This window comes from Phaethon lepturus, unplaced genomic scaffold, assembly GCF_000687285.1.
Source record: "Phaethon lepturus isolate BGI_N335 unplaced genomic scaffold, ASM68728v1 scaffold43052, whole genome shotgun sequence".
Classification (NCBI taxonomy): domain Eukaryota; kingdom Metazoa; phylum Chordata; class Aves; order Phaethontiformes; family Phaethontidae; genus Phaethon; species Phaethon lepturus.
Window position 1 is genome coordinate 1 of NW_010524909.1, and position 16,281 is coordinate 16,281.

Genomic DNA, 16,281 nt, shown 5'->3' on the forward strand with positions numbered 1-16,281 from the left:
TGGCAGCCCGGGCTGTCACCCCGCTGTGAGGGGCCGTGGCGGCATCGCTCCACGCCGCCCTGACCCCGCGGTGCTTTCCTCTAGGCCATGGCAAAGGCTGTCTGCGTAAACGGGTGCAAAAGGCCCGCCGGAGCCGGCGAGGACGCGGGGGGACAGCAGGCAGCTCGGAAGAGGAGGAAGGCAGGCGGCGGCCGGGGCCCTGAGGTGGGTGGCAGAGCTCCCGTCGCACGGGTGTTGAGGAAAACGCTGCAGGCCTGCGGCTGTGTGGTAGTTCTCTCTTACAGCCCCCTTTTTGTTTAGGTTTATTGCATCACACGTTGGGCTGCTGGAAACTCAGCAAAAACGTGTTCTACTGGTAGTCTAGCTAGAGCTTTGGCTAAAGATAATACCTACAGATAATGGCTTAGTTTCTGCTCCAAGAAGTAGGGAAGTGAGCTCATTTTGAGTGTTAGGCATTTACATTTAAGGAATTTTGTTAAAAGATGAATACACTCTCCAGTATCATTTTTTCCTAAACAAGGTAGATCTTGGAAGGAGCGTTGTGTCTGCTCAGCACGTTCACACCTGAAGGATGCAAATCAACCCAAAGTGTCTACCTTATGGTAACATCTTACTCACCCAGGTCACAACTTAGTGCCCAGCATGAGACAAGGGTATGTGTGTCTGACCTGTGAGATCAGTCTTATTTGCACCTGAGTAGACTGAAATTCCTGTGGTTGGCAGGCAGCCTTTGCTTGGTGAAATGAAACTTGTGCTGTTTGGTTAGGGTTTTTTTGCAAAGCTCTAATTAGGCTGTATTGAAAACAACGGTGTCATTACTTATTTGTCTAACTTAGCATGAGAGATAAGGGACTAGCAATTATGCCATCCTGTGTTATTATTACCAGATGTTTCTTAACCACTTGAACCTCAAAGGTTGTCACCTCTGTTTAGCTTTCTTACACAATGACAAATGGCTTTAAAAGTGCAGCAGCTCAATCCCACGTGGGCAGGCTCTGTCAAAATTAATGAGCACAAGGCTTGTGAGCGTCAAACACAACTTCTGGTAGCTCTTTATCCTGTGGGACCTGTATGCTGTGACGTCTTTTCAGCACATAAAAAAAAAAGAGTATTTTAAAATTTTTACAACTCAAAGGAGCTCCATTGGAACAGGCCATATGGTCAGTAGAGGTCTCCAAAGGCATGCATTTACTTGCTGATTAGCTTTTAGAAGAATTTGTGCATTTAGGCTTAAAGAACTGTTGTGCTGAACTGTGTGGTACACTGTCCACTCTATCGCATCAACTCGATGCTTTCTTCCTGCAATTTCCTTGGATTTTACTGAAACTTTTTTTTTTCCTGCAGGGGCCAGCAAACCCATCTGCCAAAACAGATCACATAATGTAAATGAAGCAAATGGGTTTCAGCAAAACCTTATATGAAGTGGCTACATATAACACTTGTATAAATGCCCAAAGCTCTACAGCAGCAAGTGCATGAATGGGTTGAGAGAGCAGAACATCATGCTTGCAAATCAAATAACTTTGTCACCTTGCTACATACATCTACTTACATTAATCTTTATTAAATAAATCTTTGAAGTTAGAGTACCTGGGTTACTGAAATATTGATAGTAAATTTAATATTGAAGTGTGATCTGAAAGGAAACTTTGCCTGTAATGAGTGGAAGAGTTATTTTAAATGTAGTTGATCGTATCCAAATAGAAACTAGTTTCCTTTTACCATATAATTCACTTAATTTTCCATGAATTTCTGTGATTTCATAAAACCTATCTTTGCTATCGTTTCCCTTTTTACAGGAAAAGTCATCTCGCTTGTCGACAGCTTTATTTGGTGAGGACTGCGAAATCAGCCATGACAAGCTGTATGAGTTGTTAAAGTATGCAGCTTTGGGAAAATACCACAATGCAACACAACCCAGGTATAACACATACATATGTGGGAATCAACTCTGTCTTGTGTCCTGAAGTGTTGTGAAAACATACCTAAAGGCCTATTGGCCATACTGGTTTTGGAATCCTTGCAACACAGTTACCATAATGACACCTGTATTATGTAAGATACAGTTGTTGTTAGACTTGGCTGGAGACCAGAATTCCTGTTCTGACAAAAATTTTACCATTTCATAGTTCTGTTTCATGCAGTTATCAAAAATTAAACAGTTTTGTGGAACAGAAGAAGCTTCACACACTGAGAAATGGAATAACATGTTAAAAATATTAACACAACACAAAAAATAGTAACACGTTTCATGTCAGATATAATTGAAACAGAGTATTCTAGAGTGTTTTGGGAAAAACATTTTAATGACTTTTCCCTTTTTAAAGGCAACTTCTCAGCAATGGAAGGGAAAGGGTGAGGCGGGTATATAACCTCAGATGGCAAAAATATGGTGAAAGGTAATGAATCCTGAAATGAAACTCAAGGCAAACACTTTAGATTTTTAGTAGTGAATAGAAAATGATTTTGTGAAACATTTTTGATGCATTAATTCACTAGACTGCATCACTGCAGCTGAAGTTACTCGTGTATTCACATTCTGAATGAGGTATAAATGTCTTGAAATGGTACTGCAGCAGAATTTTGCTATAACTCATTCTTTTTCTGTCTTGCATATCATGTTGCTTCCAGGAACGTGGCTGTTTGAGATAAGCTATAAAGCTTCTTCTCACTGAAGTCATTTGGCACTTTGCCATTCACTGACTTAAAAGCTGGGCTGGTTCCAAGTTTTATTTTTAAGAGTGCTTGATAATTGTTTTGCTTTGATTTTTTAAAAAAATTTTTTTAATTTTTTTTTTAAACTGCAGCTGGTGCCATATTTATCACCAAAGCCACCTGGCTGGGGTTGTGGTTATTATTCTACATGAAATGAGCCAACTCCATTTCTACAAATTCTATTTGCAGTTCAAACACCTCAGAAAAGTCTTCCAGCATGTAAGTCCCCAGACTGTATTGCTGTCTTCTTCCAGTCCTGAAACCATGTCCCAAGGATTGATCGCTGCAGTGAAATTATTGCCTTTTCCAATAGGAAGTGGCTTTGACTCTCAAAGCAAGCTAATGAGAGGGTCTATTTGTAGCCTTTGTCAGCTCAGAACAAAGGCCAAGGCTTTGATATTAGAAACAGGTTTTCAAGACTTATGTCTTTGAAGCCTTACCAGGTGAAATGTGTATTGGTGTTTCAGTCCTCTGACTATTATGCTTCCCATGTCTTCAGGATGCCAGTAAGATTAAAAATATCTTAGTTTGGAATTCACTCTGAGTGAGGAGACTCTCAATAGAGTTATGCTATTCCCACTGTTTGAAAAATCTTACTTCTGCTATTTGCACTTTATGTCAAGTTTCTCTCATTTCGCAAAAAGATTATTAAAAGAATTATTTTAATTTTCTGAGTTACAAGCAACACTTTTGAAGGAAGGAAGGAAGAAATGCTTTGATTCAGACTTCTAGAGAATTCTCCCTGAACTGCAGCAAATGCAAATCACAACTTAACTGGAAAGTCTGGAACTTGCTTTAGTTTCTATCAAAGAAAGTCTTTGAGTTTTGCCTTCTTGATCATATCACACAAGGCAAATCTGTCCCTTAGTACAAAGAATCCTCTATCGTCTGTCATTAAAACAGGTTTGGTTTGTGTTGGTTTGCTTGATATTTCTGCTTGTTTCAAAGTCTCTGACATACCTCTTTTTTTTTTTCCCCAGAGATTCACATTAACACCTTCCGCTAACTTCCTAGCCAGCCTGTATGGAGAAGGAGCAAACCTGAAACCTCAAAACACTGCACGAGGTATCTTGCTTGGTTTTGCATGATCTCTTTCAACCACAGTGATTCACTTTCAACAGTAATTTAGGACTTTGCATCCTATGCCATCCCAGCGTGCTGCTATGGTAAACTTGTTTACAAAGGAAGACATACAATGGCTTAAACCATGAGACTAGTTACCCTAACTAGTTCAGTAACTCCGTTGTGCTTATTGTCACAAGTAAATGCAAAAAGCAGAGAAGAAGTTTTTAACATGTTTAATCCAAAATTCTGATGCTTCATTACCCATTTTGTGATTATTTTATTCTAATATATATATCTATATCTTTTATTAGATACAAATTAGATTCAAGCTGAGTAGCTATTAATTTCTTCTTAGTTTACTTTGTTATACTGAGCAGAAAATCAAGGCAAAGAACGGGTTTGTTGACAAATGATTTCCTATTTTTACACTCTTTATAGAGGTGATTGTAATCCAACAGGCTTGTACAAAACCTGCAAGAGACTACAATGAGAACTTCACTGAAATTGTTAGAAGTGTAACAAAGAATCTTGCATTCAAGTCCTAAATGGGAGAATGAACAGCTGTTACTTTCAATGTATTTGACAAAGTCCTCTGGCATCCTGACTGTAAACCTACTGCACAGTCACAGATCTGAGATGTCAGGTATATTTTTCTTTTAAGTGCAATCTGCAGATAATCAACTACAGGATACTTTAACTTTATACAGCTGTGGATTCTGGTGTTAGTTCAGTGCTTACTTCTTTGTGAGCCACACTTAGAGCACATTTTCTCCTGATAGTACTTATGGGAAAGATTTTCACAGAGAAGGTAGGAAAAAAAGATAATTTCTTTTACAGCTTACATGAAGTAACAGATGATTATGTTGTCACACTTATGAGGCAAGTTTGTTCTCTCTGTTTCTGAAAGGCATGTGAGACAGAGGCTTGTGGTGTGACGTGCTTCTGAATCAGCCATCAGTGTCAGTAGCTGAACTGGGAAAAGATTCAAGTATCCTGAATATCAAGTATATTATATATATACTTAGTATATACATTATATACATTATGTATAGTATTGTGTATATATAACTATGTATATAGAATGTGCATAGTGTGTATGTGTATATATACACACGATAAATTAGATATAAACTGGAGATATATATAGAAACTGGAGAGAGAGATATAAACTGGAGATAGACAGACAGACAGAGACATAGTCTGTCTGTCTTATCTCTCTCTCTCTCTGTCTATCCATCCATCCATCCATCCATCCAGTTTATTTATTGTTTCAGGTAGTGTTTTCCTTTGAAATGGTGTAGCCTCTTAGTGGACAGCCTAATGCAGAAAACGTTTATTGTTTCAGGTAGTGTTTTCCTTTGAAATGGTGTAGCCTCTTAGTGGACAGCCTAATGCAGAAAACTGACTGCAGGTTGGGAGTGCTATCTGAGCTTGACAAATGCTTCTGTATTTTACAGGTTTGACTTCCACTAGCAGTGAGTGTATTCCTAAAAGGTCAGACTTGCAATGTGATCCCATCATTCAGAAATACGGAGAAAAGAAACGAGGCCTAACTAGCTATACGCTAACTTTAGAAGAGCAGAAAAAAAATGACTATCCCATAAAAGGTCAGTTTTTGAGGGCTTTTGTTTGGTTGTTTTGTTGTGGGTTTTTTTTTTTTTTTTTTGAGAGTTAGTGTTATGTTTGGTCATGAGAGATAGGAGTTTTAGGAGAGGTCTGCTTCTTATTCATGGGTATCTTTTCATTCTAGGCTCCCCTGGATGCAAGGGCTATATATATACAGAGTGTGATCAGCAGAGGACGGACAGCAGCCCCCTCTTTGGTCTGGATTGTGAAATGGTAAAAAGAAATGCGTGTGGCCTTACAAAATATAGTCAAGCAACCAAACTCCTATCAGCTATTCCAAAGTGAGCCAAGCACCCTGTGTATTTGCTAAACCACTTCTGATACATTAATATCTGCTGCCAGTCCCTTCATTGATGGTAGCAGTGCTAATGCAGCCATGGGGAGGACTCAGGAAGTGGTGCTGGCAACAAGACAGAAACGTTATCTTGCGCAGTGCAGCAGAGAGCTCACTTCTGCGTTGGCTGTCAGAGCAGCAGCTGGATCTGCCAGGCCCATCAGCAATCGTGCAGTAACCCCTGAGACTGCTGTGGAATTCTTCCTCCCAGCCCTCCCCAAAGTTTGGGAAAGGAAAGATATTTCCCTATCACACATCTTCGTTCGTTTAACCATCACAGTTCTTCTGGCAGCATGCTGTGGTGAAGATTCCTCCTTTAGTGCTGTTTTGACCTTGCAGAGATGCCTATTTGGCATCAGCATTGAGTTACTAACAATACAATGTGGGCGCTGCTTTTAAATTGTACATCTTCTCCAGTGAAGATGCTCTCAGGGACAGCTCTGCAGTACAGAGCACAGACTGATATGTGAAATCAGCACTTCTTTATAACGGTTTTCTTTCTGTTGTGCTTGCCTGTGTGTTTGCTGTGCTTATGGTGGGCATGTAACAATTAAACTGAAGCATGTTACAGTATAAAACAACTAGCTTTGAGAGGTAGATCTCTATGTTGAGTAACTCCTTAGTAGTGATGCTGGCTGCAGCCAAAGCAGATGTTAGGTAAGGTTTTTGAGTGGCAGCATCATGTTGATTCAGCAACTGCCTTTGCTTCTTCCTGACAGTGCCTGACTGCAAAAGGGAATGAAGTCACTCGTGTCTCTTTGGTGGATGCACAGGGTCAATGCCTCTTGAATGAACTAGTCAAACCTGAAAGCACAGTAGTGAACTACCGTACCAGGTGACTTGCACATAAGTTTCTTATCTCTTTGTCTTTAAGAGCTGCAACCCTTTCAAATTAAACCTGTTACACAGGACCTTTCAGAAGCTTTGGTTTGCACAGTTGTCTACTGCATTTTTCTCAGTGTTAAGAATACAGTTCTTGCTATGTGATGAGAATAACCAACATTATGTATACGCTCTCTGCTACATAGTGCCCATGTGGCTAGGCAGAAGCATTATCATTCTGCAGCGTTACAGGAAAAGTTTAATGATATGCAGTACGAGGTACTTTTTATTGCTGGCTATAAAATAGGATACAGGCTAAGAGTGTATGATTGCAGTCTGCGTCTCTCTGCTCCATAGCTAAGTTTGCTTATTGGTAAATAAACAGAGCAGCTGATCAGCTTTCACACACCTCTAGGGCTGGGTTCAGGATTGTAACAAAAGCAGGCAAAACTCAAGCCTTGTCTTTTCTAAAACTTTGCCTGGTTTTGTCCAGGAGGTGATGTGCCAATCCCCTCAGGTTACTTGGAAGCATCTCCTTTCACCATTGGTCTTGCAGTATTTCCTTACCTGTGCTATCTGATGATAAGAACTGCATCACTTAAGAATAAGTTATACTTGAGAGAAACTTTTGAAACAGATGTGGTAGCACTCATAGCATTTTAATATACCTGCAATATATCCTCTTATGTTGGAACAGAAAGCATTAAGTAGCATTCTGTCATTAGTTACACGCAGTTCACATTTTACATGCCCTGCTTGTAATATTCTCCAGTAGGCACTGTTGCTAATATGTTCCTTTTACCTCATACAACTTTTTTTTTTTTTTTAAAGATTCTCAGGAATTACAAAGAAAATGCTTCTTCCAGTGAAAACAAAACTGCCAGACATCCAAACCAGACTGAAAAAAATGCTTCCCCATGATGCGGTATTGGTGGGTCATTCTTTAAATGCTGATCTTCAGGCTTTGGAAGTGAGTATGCCTTTAAGAGTATTTTTTTCCAACCCTGTGATACTCATTTCAGACCTGAAAACGCTAAACAATTCCTCTTTTTATTAGTGAACACTTGTTAATTGCTTTTTTTTATGAATAGTGTTATGTCTGTAAGGATTTAAAAGTGAAACACTCTCCTGACATCTGTAAAACTTGCAGGGGGCTGTTGAGAACACAAAAGGAAAAGAGGAGTCTGTCCAGACGTAGATATGGTTGCAACAGAAGCTTTACCTCTCTGCTTCAGCCAGGTGCTTTTGGTAGCTCTGTCACAGGAAGAACTGAAGTCCTTCCTTCCTGTGTTTAATTTATCCAACCTAAAATGCTTGAATCTTAATTAATCTTTCTAACACACTCTAGATCTTCCCAACAGAGTGTTAGAAATGAGAGTTGCGCTTGTTTCATTACACCCATCTGCTCTCTTCTTGTGGACCAGTTATCTATCAGTGAGAAACTGGCAACTGAAATGCAAAGGCAGAGGCACAGATAACAATGGAGTTACTGCCCAATTCTATATGACTGCTGTTCTTAAATTAAACTGGTGATGTTTTCTCTCCTCCAGATGATCCACCCCAGTGTTATTGACACTTCATTGCTTTTTGCCAGAAATGAAGGGCGAAGATTTAAGCTAAAATTTCTAGCCAAAGCCGTTTTAGGGTAAGATTATTACTGTATTATCATGGGAAATATTAGAAACTGTCATGGAGGGTCATAGGGTCTTGCTCTTCCACTAGTAGCATCAGAATTTTTTGTTGTTGTTGTTCACTAAAATTTAAAAGGAAGGAGCAGGCTGTGCAAATAGACACAGTAAAGAAGAATTTACTGCCTGCTTGAAACGTCAGGCAGCGTTATAAATTGGCTTGTCTTTGAGCAAGCAAGGACACTGTGACCCAACCAGAATTGAGTCCTCGCAAAACTAGCTTTTCTTCAGGTCTGTAGCAGTAGCAGTGTATTGAATTGTAGAGCAACAAAGACACTGGCTCACACAAATGAGATCTGTTGCAGTTAGCAAGAAAGAAAGGCTAATACATAAAAGTGTGATTTACTGACTTAAATCATATTCCTCAGTGTACTAGCTATCACTGGATAGTATGTTTTAGTGATACAGTTCTCACCATTCCATAGCGAATATTAATACTCTGCAGCACCAAACTTCACTGAGTTGGAGGTTGCTTCCCTGTCTGTGTGCAAACTGTGAGTTGGGTCATTGGTCAAGGAAGAAGTAAAATTAAAAATAGTCATGCATCAGAGTACCAAGTATTAGCACTGCTTCTGTCAAACCTGGTAAACAGTGTTTTGTTCAACATTGCAAAAACATTTCTTGCAGTAACTTTTGGGAATATTTCACAAGAATGCTGCTGCACAGAAATCCTTTTTGGAGAGGGGAAAGCTGTTTGGCCTGAAAAGGACCCAGTTTAGAAAAGACAGGATGTTGGTCAGTGTGGAAAAACAGATAACCTGCCTCTACACCTAATTTTGATGCCCTAGGAAGGAGATTCAGTGTGAACAGAAGCTTGGGCATGATCCTACAGAAGATGCTAGAGCTGCACTGGAATTGGCTCAATTCTTTATTGAGCAAGGACCAGCAAAGGTAGCTATATCTAATTAAGATTTCTGTCCTTAATCACAGAATATGCAAGTTGTGCTTATGAAGGAAAAAACCCACATTCCTGCCCATCCTCTTGTTGATGTAGAAGAGAAAATGGACCTGTGATAGAGGCCATAATTTTGACAACTTGTTACTTTCAGCATATATCCAGGTATTTTAATAACCTGGAGTATTACCAGTGTTTCAGTACTCAAACACTGATGTGAATCAGCATTGCTGCTGATCTTGAAGAAGGGGCATTGGTTAAAGAAGGATTCAGACACTTTCAGCCTGCAGGACTGCCTGTCATTTTTCCAGTTGAAACAAGAGAGAGACCTTGTATGTTGTGGCAGTGATTCAGCTGGTCTTATGAGTCTCTTGCTTGTGTTGTTGATTTCTGAGAGAACTTTTTTGGAGATGATTGCTGGTTGATGCTGTGAGTGCTGCATGCTTGAAAATGACAACAGAAAATAATAAAGCAAGAAATTAATGCTTGTGTTTCTTCACTACTGTGGAGTGTGTCTAGGTGACTCAGAGAAAGCATATGCTTTTTAGTTAGCTACAGTTAGCTGAGAGGAAAGTCAGCGATTCTTCTTCCTTCCCCAAGGTAGCAGAACTAAACTTGGAGATGCTTCTGACAACTGAAAAACTGGCTGAGGTCTCACAGAACAAAGCTGCGTTACAGCCACAAGGATGTAGGGTCCAGAAACAATTGAATGAGCCTCTACATTTATCCAAACCATGGTAATAAGATTCTCAAATATGCATGTTTTTCCTTCAGTTGAATCCTCAGTAAAATCAAAGAAAGAAGTGAGTTACGTTTTTTGGAAGCCATCAGGATCTTCAGAGAGACACAAATAATTGCAGCATAGCACTGGAAAACTTTCAGAAGTTGCGTCTTACATTTCACAAAGCATTTTCTAGGCTTCTTTTGATGTTGAAGACAAGAATATTCTTTCAAATGTCTTTAATGAACTGTATCATTTTTCTCTGACAAGCACTTCTTGAAAGCTTTTAATTCACCATATTGACAAGTACTGTAATTCATAGCTTGCTTCTCTCTGCTAGTTTTTTAGACTGCTTGCAGGTGACTGGCCAAAAACCACTCCTTTTGGGCAGACAGGAACTAGACTCTTCTGGCCTGTGTCAGAGTAACCTGAGCGCTTCAAACAAGCAGGTGAGTGGACTTAGAGTGGGTTGGTCAAAGCAAGCATCAAAGTAGTTCAAAGTTCTTCTTGTTCTGGGGGTGGGTAGATGAGTGCTATTTTAAAAAGCTGACTGACAGTACTCTCAGCAATAGTGTTAATACCAGGTTAGCTAAATCCATTTTAACATTTTGGAAATAAGCTTTGATCCTCAACATCCTCTCATGACTCACTAAAGAAGAATTTCTGCCTGAGGGCTTCCTTGGACTATAATGAAAATTAAAGTTAGGAATTAAGTTTGATAGCTTTGTTTCTGATCCTTTGCAGTCCAATTGTCTTGTACCTCTTTGAGCCTTTATACTCTTTTTCCCTCCAGATTCTTCAGAGAGCCTTAGAAGATGTTCCCCTGTCCACATTCAGTATCGTTCAGTTCAGTTTAGGTCCAGAGTACATTGCGTCTCAACTTCTTGCTGGACTTTGTGAAAAGGTACTATTTTTTTTGAGAATAGTCTTCATTGCTGAGCTTGGAAAGAGACATTATTTATCTGGAGGCACCAAGTAGTTAGTTCCTTTGCTTTGTGAAGTTCCTTCTCTAATCTGTGTTCCTCCAGGTGAGAAGCAAGCTGACTGACATGCTGACAATTTACGCAGGTCCATTTGAAGAAAGCTTTTGCTTGAAGTCTGTGAAAAAAGAATTTGGGAGGTGTGGACCCATCCGATCTCTTACAGTGGTAACTGAAACGTACCAGGTGAGGAGCACTCAAAGCATTAGGCTTGCTGACAGGCATGGAAGGCCCAAGTAATCTCGTGGAAAGACATGGCTTAGAACCACTGAAATACCAGTTACTCTGTCTGGGTTTTGTTCTGGTGGTTTAGTCATCAGCTACAACAATTCAGGGTCTCTGAAAGCTGCTCCACACAATGACAGGAAGAAACACGGCTCCCGTGGCATAACTGTGCTGTTCAAGCTAGAGGACTGTGAGCATTGGAGAAGCTGAGACGCTTTTTGTCCTTCTTGAGAACTGATATGCTAAGGCCTTTAATGGCAAAAAAAAAGATTATATTAATTGATGAGCTAATTGAAGGTTGTTTTTAACAGCTACAGTATATGGAGTGTTACATATATTAGCCCCAAACCTTTTTACATTCTGTTTTTAAAAGAAAACACAACTATTATTGAGACCTGACTATTAAAAAGGGAGGACTTATGTGTTGTATTGATGAGCGTGATGTATCTTATCATTCTGTTTCAAGCCCTATGTCTGTATCCAATACGAAGTGCTGGAAGCTGCCCAGCTTGCTGTGGAAAGCCTAAATGGAGCTGAGGTAGCAGGGTCCTGCATTAAGGTAAACAATGCAAATAGCAAAAGCTTAAGTTATGTTGAGCACAGGAACAGCATCCAATATGTGTCTTAGCGTCTGTTCACAGCATAGCGTCTGGGCAAATATTGGCCAGTTGCACTATTACCATCTCCCTGTCCCTGGACAATTTAGGGCCGCTGGCAGAACAGAAATGGTTATAGCCCTCTTTTTTCCTTTCTGCTTGTCAGCAGATGGGAATTAGAAAGCATTCTGACCTCCAACTGCAGCTTTAAAAGGAAGAGCCAAGTAAGAGGGTATTAAAATGCCATATACAAAGTATGGGGCTCTTAATTTTACAGTGTTTCTGCATTACAAACATGGTATCTCTTCCTTTTTCATGACTAGTTAAGTTAGCCCTCATTAGTCATATTTTTTTCAAGGGAGGGAGAATAGCTTGTCAACTTTTGGTAACGGGAGAAAATAATTTACAATAGAGGCTGAGAACACAGAGCTGCTCAGGGTGACAGGCTGTGTTTGTTCCCGCTGAATCCACCCCAGGTCCAGAGACCTGTCACCGCAGCAATGCTGGACTGTGATGTTTTGATAAAGGAACTAGAGCTGGATGTAGAAAACGAAGGTGTGATTTATGTGGCGGGTCTAAAGAAGTCATTAACAGAGATGGACTTGCAAGAAGAATTCAGCCAGTTGAAAGACCTCGAAACACTGTTCCTGCCAAAGGCAGTCCAGCATGGAAAGCACAGGAGCTGCTGTTTCCTCAGTAAGTAGCTTCACATACAGCAGGCTTATTTCCTTCCAGTCAGCTCATTCAGCAGCCCTTGGGACTTTGCACAGACACAGCAAGAGCTACTGAAACTCATGTATGCTCAAAGTGATGGTATTTAAAATACTCAGTGAAAGCTGTAAACTGCTCCTCCAAACGCTACATGCTAAGTATTTAAAAGGAAAAAAAAACCTGCTTAAAAAAAAATCATCTTTACTTAGAATTACTGGCTCCAGTAATTCAACATGAGGGCTGGCTACTGTGCAGCTTCACACAGACAAGTAAGCTCCTCTAAATAGGTGAGGAGAACAACTGGATGAGTGCTGTTGCAGTTAACTGGCATTTCTGTAGTGTGATGTTTACCTATAGCAAGATGAGGATCTGTTTCTCACCTCCTTCCTGCTCCAGGCCTTTAGCCCTGCCCCACAGGTGCCAAGGAGCAGGGCAGCAACATCACTGCCAAGGCATGTTCCCCTTCTCTTTGTGTTTCAGAATTCCAGAAATCACAGAGTGCTGTGGATGCCCTTGAAGTTATAAATGGTTGGACCATGAGGGGCAGCAAACTAAGAAGTAGGAATGCTCTTGCTTCCGGTCACCTCTGGAGATGGATTTGGCAAATGAATCACAGCAATGGGAAGCAAGGAGGAAACAGCTTGTATGAGAAAATGGAGCAGCTAACTGACTCTGTGAGTTTAAGTCTATGCTGATGTTCGTTGCAGTTAAGTTAGTGAGGAGGTACTGCCCTTGGAATCAGGAGTGGTAACTGAGCAGATGCAGGTGCAGGGCCGTGTGTAACAAACAGAAGGGTTTCCTTGTGCTGGAGCAGAAAGGCTGCCAAGGATCAGTTCCCACAAGGCAGTCTGGAGAGGTAATACCACATGAGATAGTGATGTGTGCAGGGTACTGTATAACCTTAAAACCAGCACAGCTGCTCAGTGCAGTGAGTGATGCTACGCAGGAATGGAAGTCTCCCAGTGTAGGTGTACAGGTGTAGCAAGTAAGTGGCATGGGAGTCAGCGGGAGAGGTGACTGACTGTGCAGCCATACAGGAAAGCACAGCTCTCATTGCAGCGCTCATTTTTACCGGAGGAAGCTGCAGTGCCATTTGAGTAGGGCATGTGGTTGTCCCTGCCGCTGAGCCACTGCACTGTCAAATGCCAGCCAGTAACAGAATCACTGCTGTCTGCATCCTGACACTACTGCCCAAGGGTCAGTCTTACCCCATGCACTTTTTTTAAGTGTGATTGCCACAGATCTGTGAATTGCTACAGCTGCAGGTAAATTGGGGATTTTAATGCTTATATTCTGTTTTGCAGGAGCAGGAGCTAAGGAAAAAGGTGAAGAAGTTAGACCACCATGTCAAAAAGCTTTATAGAAGTCTGCAGAATAACACCCTGTGTGTTGTTCTCTTTCCTGGAGTGAACAGGTAACTTGCCACCTGTTTTGCCAAGAGCCAAGGGAAATACATAGCCAAATATTTTTATCTTAATCTATTAAAAATTAAAACCCTGCACCAGGAAGTGAAAGCCTGAGAGAACGCCTGAAGAAGCTGGTGTACTCAGTCTGACTTACTGTTCGGGTTTTATTGGCCTAACATGAAAGTTCTGCCCATAAGCCATGCCTGATCCAGAGCAAGCACAAGTGCTGAAACAACTTCTGTAGCTGATGGCCCAGATCAGCAAGGCTGAAGTAGACAGTGTTGATTAGTTACACAGGTCAGCTCAGTTCACCTAGCTTCCCTGGTGGATGTTTCATCCCTGTTGACAGCAAGTTTTCTGTCCTTGTGAGAGAATCGAGCAGCGTTCCCACAGCAGCCATTTTTTTTTTTTTGATGGTTTTGGTGGGGTTTTGTTTGTTTTTAAAACCACCTAATTGCTGCAGCCAAGGTACCATCAACCAGTTGTTGTCTTGTGGTACCCTGATGTACGTGCTTCAGCCATAGCTGATGAAGGAGATGGTTCATGCCCTCATTCCTACCTGAGGGACACAATGGGAAAACAAGAACACTTTCACCGAGTCCTTAAGCTTTCATAGGAAGGGGCAAGTCCTAGAGTCGAGTTGGGCTTCAGCGCCACTATCAGGGATGCTTCCCGGTGGGGTGGGCTTCCTGCATGTCAGACCCCGAGGCCTGAACTGCCACAGTCATTCACTGCTTAATAATTAACCAGAAAGGTTAATTCTTTCCCAGGCAAGGCCCTAGTTACTGAGTACATAGTTCAGAAGTCATCTTTCTGTTCCTCTCACTGTGTCACTCTTCAGACAGTCAAATAAAGGTCACATCTACCCTTGCTTTTCTTCAGTTTCCCTTCAACAGAAGGGGTACCATTCCTTGGGGAGACAGAAGACATGCCTTGAAATAGAAGCAGGGAGACAGAACTGCTTGGCAGCATCTCTTCTGCCTGGCTAGGCAGCCAGGCCAGGTTCTCCTCTCTTTCTTACTTGCAAAGCTTCCTGAGAAGAATCATGATGCTGTATTATCCTCTGCACCAAACAGCGTCCCTAGAAGGGAGGTGCATCCTAAGCCAAGAGTGTATTTAGGCTTAATGCCAGTGACAAACTGTTTTAGCAAGGTTGCCTGCCAAGGGCTGATCTTGGCATTATCTGCTCTAATTATTCACTTTCTAATTAACTTTTTAAAAAATTATTTTTTAGATTTTTTTTTTAATAACTTACTTGTTGTCTTAAATAAAGATCATTAAGCTGCTTTCCCCCCACACCAAAGAAAAGAAGAACAGCATCCAAAATGAGACAGCAGCAATTCCTACCTTCTTAACAGCAGTGCTGATTGATTGCATGTAGCCATGTATAAATGGTTTCTTGCACAAGCTCAGTATCAAATACTGCCTAGGTTTAAGTCAGCCCTGGGGAAGGCCTGAACTGAGGCAGTTTAGTAGTGCATGTGGCCCTTTGACCATCTGTTGCCTTCTTCTGGGCTCTGAGTTTTTACCTTTCCGAGCAATCATTTGCCTCTTCACTACACCACTGTGTCACCTCAGTTATGCTGTGTACTAACCTGTCAGCCCCACTGGCAAGTTTGAGGGGAGGAGGGGGCTGTGCAGTTACAGTCCACACCATGTGTCTGCTGCAGCAGATGCCCTGGTCTCAGCAGGTCCAGATTTACTTTTTAAGGGCTATCTCAAACAAGCCTCACTTAGCACGAGCTTGCCTGTTATCGTGCACCACTGATGGGTATGAATCCCACTAGCAGAACGGGTGAATTCAGGAGTTTGCATCCAGAAGGAGCGTACAGAAGCGCACAGAGCCTGCTGCACAGGTTGGAAGGGAGCTCCATCCCAGGCTGGAACAGGTTTCTTGCCAAGTGAGGTTCCTGTGCTAGTTTCCCAGAGGACTGACAGTCCGAGTTCTTGGTTAAAAAGAATGCCAAATAATTGTTGGGTGGAAAAAAAAGAAAATACAGTTTTTCAATCTACTGACCCTGAGGGTTGCAGGCTTCTCACTGCTAGACCAGCAAGCTTATGTGTATCAAGGCTACCCTGAGCAGAAATAACATACCTCTTGTTTATGTTGCAGCATGCATGGATCACAATCTGGCCTTGGTCTGATGGGAATAAAAGATGACGGAGGGAGGAGTGCTTGTTAAACTGCCAAGTTTTTAAGCAAAGTCTTTTGTTAAGATATTTTTAATTGCTTTAAATATTGATGTCTTTGTAAAGATCTCTTACCATAGGAACAATAGGCTTTCACTCTGTGTCTTTTACAAAGTCTAAAAATAAAAGCTATTCAAAACATCTTAAAGCACAAAACCTCTTCCATTAACCCTCCCTGCTGTGGCAGTTTTCCTTGGCCATGGGTGAGCCAGGGAAGAGCTGGGGGCAAACCGGGGGAGCATTGCATAAAAGCCAGCCGGTATTGGCCTGTAAGGTGTCACTCAGCAAGTCGTTCGTTGCCAGAGGC

General features: G+C 41.4%; 1 protein-coding gene across 1 annotated transcript; it reads left to right on the forward strand.

Annotated features, from left to right (window-relative positions):
• The first annotated feature begins 111 nt into the window (after window positions 1–111).
• On the forward strand, window positions 112–16,117 carry LOC104617316 (putative RNA exonuclease NEF-sp). Its single transcript, XM_010282599.1, has 19 exons — window positions 112–204; window positions 1,800–1,921; window positions 2,808–2,934; window positions 3,696–3,780; window positions 5,238–5,387; window positions 5,531–5,619; window positions 6,460–6,575; window positions 7,394–7,532; window positions 8,113–8,207; window positions 9,039–9,141; window positions 9,746–9,882; window positions 10,207–10,315; window positions 10,660–10,770; window positions 10,895–11,032; window positions 11,538–11,630; window positions 12,144–12,363; window positions 12,859–13,052; window positions 13,683–13,792; window positions 15,898–16,117. The coding sequence occupies exons 3-19, from the start codon at window positions 2,869–2,871 to the stop codon at window positions 15,965–15,967; spliced, it is 2,025 nt and encodes a 674-aa protein (XP_010280901.1). The 5' UTR covers window positions 112–204; window positions 1,800–1,921; window positions 2,808–2,868; the 3' UTR covers window positions 15,968–16,117.
• Window positions 16,118–16,281: the final 164 nt, after the last annotated feature.

Coding starts and splice junctions, on each gene's coding strand:
- LOC104617316 (XM_010282599.1), top strand. CDS start 2,869: ATGAGCCAACTCCATTTCTACAAATTCTATTTGCAGTTCAAACACCTC. Junction 9,883..10,206: donor CTACATTTATCCAAACCATG/GTAATAAGATTC, acceptor TCTCTCTGCTAG/TTTTTTAGACTGCTTGCAGG. Junction 11,033..11,537: donor TGGTAACTGAAACGTACCAG/GTGAGGAGCACT, acceptor TTCTGTTTCAAG/CCCTATGTCTGTATCCAATA.